This window comes from Hyla sarda, unplaced genomic scaffold, assembly GCF_029499605.1.
Source record: "Hyla sarda isolate aHylSar1 unplaced genomic scaffold, aHylSar1.hap1 scaffold_1338, whole genome shotgun sequence".
NCBI classification, from domain to species: domain Eukaryota; kingdom Metazoa; phylum Chordata; class Amphibia; order Anura; family Hylidae; genus Hyla; species Hyla sarda.
The window spans coordinates 87,501-98,845 of NW_026607964.1; the positions used below are offsets into that span (position 1 = coordinate 87,501).

At 51.4% G+C, this 11,345-nt stretch overlaps 1 protein-coding gene across 2 annotated transcripts; it reads left to right on the plus strand.

The window, feature by feature from the left end:
• Window positions 1–3,441: 3,441 nt before the first annotated feature.
• On the plus strand, window positions 3,442–11,339 carry LOC130305857 (vitamin D3 hydroxylase-associated protein-like). Of its 2 annotated transcripts, none has more exons than XM_056552037.1 (5): window positions 3,442–3,592; window positions 4,193–4,318; window positions 4,386–4,483; window positions 4,559–4,658; window positions 11,033–11,145. In XM_056552037.1, the coding sequence occupies exons 1-5, from the start codon at window positions 3,476–3,478 to the stop codon at window positions 11,078–11,080; spliced, it is 489 nt and encodes a 162-aa protein (XP_056408012.1). In that variant the 5' UTR covers window positions 3,442–3,475; the 3' UTR covers window positions 11,081–11,145. The 2 variants fall into 2 exon arrangements, with proteins under 2 accessions (XP_056408012.1, XP_056408010.1); XM_056552035.1 differs by lacking the exon at window positions 3,442–3,592 and adding an exon at window positions 3,599–3,727 and having other exon boundaries at window positions 11,033–11,339.
• Window positions 11,340–11,345: the final 6 nt, after the last annotated feature.

Genomic DNA, 11,345 nt, shown 5'->3' on the forward strand with positions numbered 1-11,345 from the left:
CTTATATACACACACACTTATATATACACACATTATATAATATACACACACTTATATACACACACTTATATATACACACACTTATATATACACACACACACATACATACACACATTATATAATATACACACACTTATATACACACACATTATATAATATGCACACACTTATATATACACACACACACATATATACACACACTTCTATACATACACATTATATAATATGCACACACTTATATACATACACATTATATAATATACACACACTTATATACATACACATTATATAATATACACACACTTATATACATACACATTATATAATATACACACACTTATATACACACACATTATATAATATACACACACTTATATACACACACATTATATAATATACACACACTTATATACATACACATTATATAATATGCACACACTTATATAATATACACACACATATATACATACACATTATATAATATACACACACTTATATACATACACATTATATAATATACACACTTATATACACACACTTATATACATACACACATTATATAATATACACACACTTATATACATACACATTATATAATATACACACACTTATATACATACACATTATATAATATACACACACTTATATACATACACATTATATAATATACACACACTTATATACATACACATTATATAATATACACACACTTATATACACACACATTATATAATATACACACACTTATATACATACACACATTATATAATATGCACACACTTATATACATACACTTATATACATACACATACATATATACACACATTATATAATATATATACACACATACATATATACACACATTATATAATATATATACACACACACATTATATAATATACACACACTTATATACATACACATTATATAATATGCACACACTTATATACACACACATTATATAATATGCACACACTTATATACACACACATTATATAATATGCACACACTTATATACATACACTTATATATACACACATACATATATACACACATTATATAATATACACACACTTATATACATACACATTATATGATATACACACACTTATATACATACACATTATATAATATGCACACACTTATATACATACACTTATATACACACACTTATATACATACACATTATATAATATACACACACATATATACATACACATTATATAATATACACACACTTATATACATACACATTATATAATATACACACACTTATATACATACACATTATATAATATACACACACTTATATACATACACATTATATAATATACACACACTTATATACATACACATTATATAATATACACACACTTATATACATACACATTATATAATATACACACACTTATATACATACACATTATATAATATACACACACTTATATAATATACACACACACAAACACACTTATATACACACACATTATATAATATACACACACACTTATATACACACACATTATATAATATACACACACTTATATACATACACTTATATATACACACACTTATATATACACACACACACATACATACACACATTATATAATATACACACACACTTATATACATACACACACACACACAAACACACTTATATACATACACATTATATAATATACACACACTTATATAATATACACACACACTTATATACACACACATTATATAATATACACACACTTATATACATACACACACATACACACTTATATACACACACATTATATAATATACACACACTTATATACATACACTTATATATACACACACTTATATACACACACATTATATAATATGCACACACTTATATACATACACATTATATAATATACACACATACATATATACACACACTTATATACATACACATTATATAATATACACACACTTATATACATACACACACATACACACTTATATACACACACACTTATATATACACACATTATATAATATACACACACTTATATACACACACTTATATATACACACACTTATATATACACACACACACATACATACACACATTATATAATATACACACACTTATATACACACACATTATATAATATGCACACACTTATATACATACACATTATATAATATACACACACTTATATACACATACATATATACACACACTTATATATACACACACACACATATATACACACACTTCTATACATACACATTATATAATATGCACACACTTATATACATACACATTATATAATATACACACACTTATATACATACACATTATATAATATACACACACTTATATACATACACATTATATAATATGCACACACTTATATACATACACATTATATAATATACACACACTTATATACACATACATATATACACACACTTATATATACACACACTTATATATACACACACACACATACATACACACATTATATAATATACACACACTTATATACATACACTTATATACACACACTTATATACATACACATTATATAATATACACACACTTATATACACACACTTATATATACACACACTTATATATACACACACACACATATATACACACATTATATAATATACACACACTTATATATACACACATTATATAATATACACACACATATATACACACACTTATATATACACACACTTATATATACACACATACATACATACACACATTATATAATATACACACACATATATACACACACTTATATACACACACTTATATATACACACACTTATATACATACACTTATATATACACACATTATATAATATACACACACATATATACATACACATTATATAATATACACACACTTATATACACACACATTATATAATATACACACACATATATACACACACTTATATATACACACATTATATATACACACACATTATATAATATACACACACATATATACACACACTTATATATACACACACTTATATATACACACATACATACATACACACATTATATAATATACACACACATATATACACACACTTATATACACACACTTATATATACACACACTTATATACATACACTTATATATACACACATTATATAATATACACACACATATATACATACACATTATATAATATACACACACTTATATACACACACATTATATAATATACACACACATATATACACACACTTATATATACACACACTTATATACATACACTTATATATACACACATTATATAATATACACACACATATATACATACACATTATATAATATACACACACTTATATACACACACATTATATAATATACACACACATATATATACACACACATATATACACACACTTATATACATACATACTTGGGGGTCATCACACATCATATCTCCGCGTTCTATTCGTTCAGTTACTGCGATGCTTGGACCAATAGCGCGAGACGTGGACGGTCTTGTGATCGCTATGAGGGCGGTGCTGTGTGATGAGATGTTCCAGATGGACCCAACCGTCCCCCCCATCCCCTTCAATAACGAGGTACGACCCATGTTTTGTGCTGTGGGGATTGTCTGTTACAGGAACTACAATACCCAGCATTCCCGGCTGAGCGTCAGTGAGTGCTTGTCCTGTAGGGAGCGTCACCAGCCTTCTATTTTATGGGGCCCCCAGGAGGTATGTGGGGTAGCTGGGGCACCCCCCCCTAGGAGGTATGTGGGGTAGCTGCCCCCCCCCTAGGAGGTATGTGGGGTAGCTGCCCCCCCCCCTAGGAGGTATGTGGGTTAGCTGCCCCCCCCCCCCCAGGAGGTATGTGGGGTAGCTGGGGCCCCCCCCCCTAGGAGGTATGTGGGGTAGCTGGCCCCCCCCCCCCTAGGAGTTATGTGGGGGTAGCTGGCCCCCCCCCCCCTAGGAGTTATGTGGGGGTAGCTGGGGCCCCCCCCCCTAGGAGTTATGTGGGGGTAGCTGGGCCCCCCCCCCTAGGAGTTATGTGGGGGTAGCTGGGCCCCCCCCCCTAGGAGTTATGTGGGGGTAGCTGGGCCCCCCCCCCCCCTAGGAGTTATGTGGGGGTAGCTGGGCCCCCCCAGGAGGTATGTGGGGTGTCCTGGGGGCCCCATTTGATTTGTTCTGTTTGGCCCTCAGGTTTTCTCCGGATCGCGGCCCCTACGTGTGGGATATTATGAGACGGATGGCTCCACCATGGCCACGCCCTCCATGAGCCGCGCGGTGCGGCAGACCCGGGACCTCCTGCAGAAGGCCGGACACCAGGTTTGTACTTCTGGGGTGTCGGGTCAGTGTGTCAGTCCAGTTTCCTCTGTCTCCTCTTCTCTCGCAGCTCGTGCCCTTCACCCCACCCTCCCTGGAATCGGCGCTCTTCGGCCTCGTCATGCGGGGGCTCCTGGCGGACAGAGGGGCCACGTTTCTGGATAACTTGTAGGTATTTCAGCTGCAGAAGTGATTGGCCCAGACCCAGGGGGCGGAGTTATGAGGTCATTCTTATATTCACAGCAAAGGAGATGAAGTGGATCCCAACCTGAGGACCCAGGTGACCACCTACAGCTGCCCCTCCTGGCTGAAGAGCTTACTATCCATGCTGGTCCGACCACTGGTGAGTGTCATGGGTGATGACCCCGCCCCCCGAACACTGATCACCCCGCCCCCTGAACACTGATCACCCCGCCCCTCCTGGCTGAAGAGCTTACTATCCGTGCTGGTCCGACCACTGGTGAGTGTCATGGGTGATGACCCCGCCCCCCGAACACTGATCACCCCGCCCCCTGAACACTGATCACCCTGCCCCTCCTGGCTGAAGAGCTTACTATCCGTGCTGGTCCGACCACTGGTGAGTGTCATGGGTGATGACCCCGCCCCCCGAACACTGATCACCCCGCCCCCTGAACACTGATCACCCCGCCCCTCCTGGCTGAAGAGCTTACTATCCGTGCTGGTCCGACCACTGGTGAGTGTCATGGGTGATGACCCCGCCCCCCGAACACTGATCACCCCGCCCCCTGAACACTGATCACCCCGCCCCTCCTGGCTGAAGAGCTTACTATCCGTGCTGGTCCGACCACTGGTGAGTGTCATGGGTGATGACCCCGCCCCCCGAACACTGATCACCCCGCCCCCTGAACACTGATCACCCCGCCCCTCCTGGCTGAAGAGCTTACTATCCGTGCTGGTCCGACCACTGGTGAGTGTCATGGGTGATGACCCCGCCCCCCGAACACTGATCACCCCGCCCCCTGAACACTGATCACCCCGCCCCTCCTGGCTGAAGAGCTTACTATCCGTGCTGGTCCGACCACTGGTGAGTGTCATGGGTGATGACCCCGCCCCCCGAACACTGATCACCCCGCCCCCCGAACACTGATCACCCCGCCCCCTGAACACTGATCACCCCGCCCCTCCTGGCTGAAGAGCTTACTATCCGTGCTGGTCCGACCACTGGTGAGTGTCATGGGTGATGACCCCGCCCCCGAACACTGATCACCCCGCCCCCGAACACTGATCACCCCGCCCCCGAACACTGATCACCCCGCCCCTGAACACTGATCACCCCGCCCCTGAACACTGATCACCCCGCCTCCGAACACTGATCACCCCGCCTCCGAACACTGATCACCCCGCCCCCGAACACTGATGACCCCGCCCCCCGAACACTGATGACCCCGCCCCCCGAACACTGATGACCCCGCCCCCCGAACACTGATCACCCCGCCCCCTGAACACTGATCACCCCGCCCCTCCTGGCTGAAGAGCTTACTATCCGTGCTGGTCCGACCACTGGTGAGTGTCATGGGTGATGACCCCGCCCCCCGAACACTGATCACCCCACCCCCTGAACACTGATCACCCTGCCCCTCCTGGCTGAAGAGCTTACTATCCGTGCTGGTCCGACCACTGGTGAGTGTCATGGGTGATGACCCCGCCCCCCGAACACTGATCACCCCACCCCCTGAACACTGATCACCCTGCCCCTCCTGGCTGAAGAGCTTACTATCCGTGCTGGTCCGACCACTGGTGAGTGTCATGGGTGATGACCCCGCCCCCTGAACACTGATCACCCCGACCCCCCCAAAACTGATGACCCCGCCCCCTGAACACTGATCACCCTGCCCCTCCTGGCTGAAGAGCTTACTATCCGTGCTGGTCCGACCACTGGTGAGTGTCATGGGTGATGACCCCGCCCCCGAACACTGATCACCCCGCCCCCGAACACTGATCACCCCGCCCCGAACACTGATCACCCCGCCCCCGAACACTGATGACCCCGCCCCCTGAACACTGATCACCCTGCCCCTCCTGGCTGAAGAGCTTACTATCCGTGCTGGTCCGACCACTGGTGAGTGTCATGGGTGATGACCCCGCCCCCGAACACTGATCACCCCGCCCCCTGAACACTGATCACCCCGCCCCTCCTGGCTGAAGAGCTTACTATCCGTGCTGGTCCGACCACTGGTGAGTGTCATGGGTGATGACCCCGCCCCCCGAACACTGATCACCCCGCCCCCTGAACACTGATCACCCCGCCCCTCCTGGCTGAAGAGCTTACTATCCGTGCTGGTCCGACCACTGGTGAGTGTCATGGGTGATGACCCCGCCCCCCGAACACTGATCACCCCACCCCCTGAACACTGATCACCCTGCCCCTCCTGGCTGAAGAGCTTACTATCCGTGCTGGTCCGACCACTGGTGAGTGTCATGGGTGATGACCCCACCCCTGAACACTGATGACCCCGCCCCCTGAACACTGATGACCCCGCCCCTCCTGGCTGAAGAGCTTACTATCCGTGCTGGTCCGACCACTGGTGAGTGTCATGGGTGATGACCCCGCCCCCTGAACACTGATCACCCCGACCCCCCAAAACTGATCACCCCGCCTCCTGAACACTGATCACCCTGCCCCTCCTGGCTGAAGAGCTTACTATCCGTGCTGGTCCGACCACTGGTGAGTGTCATGGGTGATGACCCCGCCCCCTGACCACTGATGACCCCGCCCCCTGACCACTGATGACCCCGCCCCCTGACCACTGATGACCCCGCCCCCTGACCACTGATGACCCCGCCGCCTGACCACTGATGACCCCGCCCCCTGACCACCGATGACCCCGCCCCCTGACCACTGATGACCCCGCCCCTGACCACTGATGACCCCACCCCCTGACCACTGATGACCCCGCCCCCTGACCACTGATGACCCCGCCGCCTGACCACTGATGACCCCGCCCCCTGACCACCGATGACCCCGCCCCTGACCACTGATGACCCCGCCCCTGACCACTGATGACCCCACCCCCTGACCACTGATGACCCCACCCCCTGACCACTGATGACCCCGCCGCCTGACCACTGATGACCCCGCCCCCTGACCACCGATGACCCCGCCCCCTGACCACCGATGACCCCGCCCCCTGACCACCGATGACCCCGCCCCCTGACCACTGATGACCCCGCCCCTGACCACTGATGACCCCACCCCCTGACCACTGATGACCCCACCCCCTGACCACTGATGACCCCGCTCCCTGACCAACCCGCCCCCTGACCACCCCGCCCCCTCAACACTGATGACCCTGCCCCCTGAACACTGATGACCCCGCCCCCTGAACACTGATGACCCCGCCCCCTGAACACTAATGACCCCGCCCCCTGAACACTGATCACTCTGCCCCTCCTGGCTGAAGAGTTTACTATCCGTGCTGGTCCGACCACTGGTGAGTGTCATGGGTGATGACCCCGCCCCCCGAACACTGATCAACCCGCCCCCCAACACTGATCAACCCCGCCCCCTGAACACTGATCGCCCCTGAACACTGATAACCCCGCCCCCCTGAACACTGATAACCCCGCCCCCTGAACACTGATAACCCCGCCCCCTGAACACTGATAACCCCGCCCCCCCGAACACTGATCACCCCGCCCCCCTGAACACTGATCACCCCGCCCCCCCGAACACTGATCACCCCCGCCCCCCCGAACACTGATCACCCCTGCCCCCTGAACACGGATCACCCCCGCCCCCTGAACACGGATCACCCCCGCCCCCCTGAATACGGATCACCCCCGCCCCCCTGAATACGGATCACCCCCGCCCCCCTGAATACGGATCACCCCCGCCCCCCTGAACACTGATCACCCCCGCCCCCCTGAACACTGATCACCTCCGCCCCCCTGAACACTGATCACCTCCGCCCCCCTGAACACTGATCACCCCCGCCCCCCTGAACACTGATCACCCCCGCCCCCCTGAACACTGATCACCCCGCCCCCTGAACACTCATCACACCTCCCCCCTGAACACTGATCCCCCCCTGCCCCTTAACATTGATCCCTCCACCCCCTGAACACTGATCACCCCCGCCCCCCTGAACACTGATCACCCCGCCCCCCTGAACACTCATCACACCTCCCCCCTGAACACTGATCCCCCCCCCCCTGCCCCTTAACATTGATCCCTCCACCCCCTGAACACTGATCACCCCCGCCCCCCTGAACACTGATCACCCCCGCCCCCCTGAACACTGATCACCCCCGCCCCCCTGAACACTGATCACCCCCGCCCCCCTGAACACTGATCACCCCCGCCCCCCTGAACACTGATCACCCCCGCCCCCCTGAACACTGATCCCCCCGCCCCCCTGAACACTCATCACACCTCCCCCCTGAACACTGATCCCCCCCCCCCGCCCCTTAACATTGATCCCTCCACCCCCTGAACACTGATCACCCCCGCCCCCCTGAACACTGATCACCCCCGCCCCCCTGAACACTGATCACTCTGCCCCTCCTGGCTGAAGAGCTTACTATCCGTGCTGGTCCGACCACTGGTGAGTGTCATGGGTGATGACCCCGCCCCCCGAACACTGATCAACCCGCCCCCCAACACTGATCAACCCCGCCCCCTGAACACTGATCGCCCCTGAACACTGATAACCCCGCCCCCTGAACACTGATAACCCGCCCCCTGAACACTGATAACCCCGCCCCCTGAACACTGATAACCCCGCCCCCCGAACACTGATCACCCCGCCCCCCCGAACACTGATCCCCCCCCGCCCCCCCGAACACTGATCACCCCCGCCCCCCCGAACACGGATCACCCCTGCCCCCTGAACACGGATCACCCCCGCCCCCTGAACACGGATCACCCCCACCCCCTGAACACTGATCACCCCCGCCCCCCTGAACACGGATCACACCTCCCCCCTGAACACTGTTCCCCCCCCCCTGCCCCTTAACATTGATCCCTCCACCCCCTGAACACTGATCACCCCCCGCCCCCCTGAACACTGATCACCCCGCCCCCCTGAACACTCATCACACCTCCCCCCTGAACACTGATCCCCCCCTCCTGCCCCTTAACATTGATCCCTCCACCCCCTGAACACTGATCACCCCCGCCCCCCTGAACACTGATCACCCCCGCCCCCCTGAACACTGATCACCCCTGAACACTGATCACCCCCGCCCCCCTGAACACTGATCACCCCCGCCCCCCCGAACACTGATCACCCCCGCCCCCCCGAACACGGATCACCCCTGCCCCCTGAACACGGATCACCCCTGCCCCCTGAACACGGATCACCCCCGCCCCCTGAACACGGATCACCCCCGCCCCCTGAACACGGATCACCCCCGCCCCCCTGAACACGGATCACCCCCGCCCCCCTGAACACTGATCACCCCCGCCCCCCTGAACACTGATCACCCCCCGCCCCCCTGAACACTGATCACCCCGCCCCCCTGAACACTCATCACACCTCCCCCCTGAACACTGATCCCCCCCCCCTGCCCCTTAACATTGATCCCTCCACCCCCTGAACACTGATCACCCCCGCCCCCCTGAACACTGATCACCCCCCGCCCCCCTGAACACTGATCACTCTGCCCCTCCTGGCTGAAGAGCTTACTATCCGTGCTGGTCCGACCACTGGTGAGTGTCATGGGTGATGACCCCGCCCCCCGAACACTGATCAACCCGCCCCCCAACACTGATCAACCCCGCCCCCTGAACACTGATCGCCCCTGAACACTGATAACCCCGCCCCCTGAACACTGATAACCCGCCCCCTGAACACTGATAACCCCGCCCCCTGAACACTGATAACCCCGCCCCCCCGAACACTGATCACCCCGCCCCCCCGAACACTGATCACCCCCGCCCCCCCCGAACACTGATCACCCCCGCCCCCCCGAACACGGATCACCCCTGCCCCCTGAACACGGATCACCCCCGCCCCCTGAACACGGATCACCCCCGCCCCCTGAACACTGATCACCCCCGCCCCCCTGAACACGGATCACACCTCCCCCCTGAACACTGTTCCCCCCCCCCCTGCCCCTTAACATTGATCCCTCCACCCCCTGAACACTGATCACCCCCGCCCCCCTGAACACTGATCACCCCGCCCCCCTGAACACTCATCACACCTCCCCCCTGAACACTGATCACCCCCGCCCCCCTGAACACTCATCACACCTCCCCCCTGAACACTGATCCCCCCCCTCCTGCCCCTTAACATTGATCCCTCCACCCCCTGAACACTGATCACCCCCGCCCCCCTGAACACTGATCACCCCCGCCCCCCTGAACACTGATCACCCCTGAACACTGATCACCCCCGCCCCCCTGAACACTGATCACCCCCGCCCCCCTGAACACTGATCACCCCCGCCCCCCTGAACACTCATCACCCCCGCCCCAACACTCATCACCCCGCCCCCTGAACACTGATCACCTCGCTCCGACCTCAAACGCTGATCATCTGCTCCTCCCCGAACACTGCCCGCCCCCCTCACTATACTGATTGCCCCGGATTTCTGCCATGACGTTGAGGCTTCGCCTTGGACGTTCTGGGATCCGTCACCTACAATCTGCTGCGATCCCTGCGGTGAGGACAGACATCAGGTTATGGCGGGTGGGCGGGGCCTGCGCTATTCTTCACACCCGTCTCATCTCTTCCGGTTCTGTCTCCACAGTTTCCAAGACTCTCGATGGTTCTTGAGACAACGCAGGGAATAAGGTGAGACCCTCAGTGCGATGTAAGGTCCTCGGGGGATTCATTGAGATTACACAAATTTATTACAAGGGGCGTCCGCTAAAATGTACAAGAACGAAACAAATCCGGGCAGCAGAGACATGTTCACAGGTCTGTATACACTGATACACTGTAACGAGGCCTCAGCTGTGTGAACAGGACATATCCGGGCAGTAGAGACGTGTTCACAGGTCTGTATACACTGATACACTGTAACGAGGCCTCAGCTGTGTGAACAGGACATATCCGGGCAG

Excerpts from the sequence above, each read along its gene's own strand:
- LOC130305857 (XM_056552035.1), top strand. The coding sequence starts at position 3,602 with ATGTTTTGTGCTGTGGGGATTGTCTGTTACAGGAACTACAATACCCAG. Across the intron at positions 3,728-4,192 it reads TTTTATGGGGCCCCCAGGAG|GTTTTCTCCGGATCGCGGCC; the intron begins GTATGTGGGGTA and ends TTTGGCCCTCAG. Across the intron at positions 4,484-4,558 it reads GCCACGTTTCTGGATAACTT|CAAAGGAGATGAAGTGGATC; the intron begins GTAGGTATTTCA and ends TTATATTCACAG.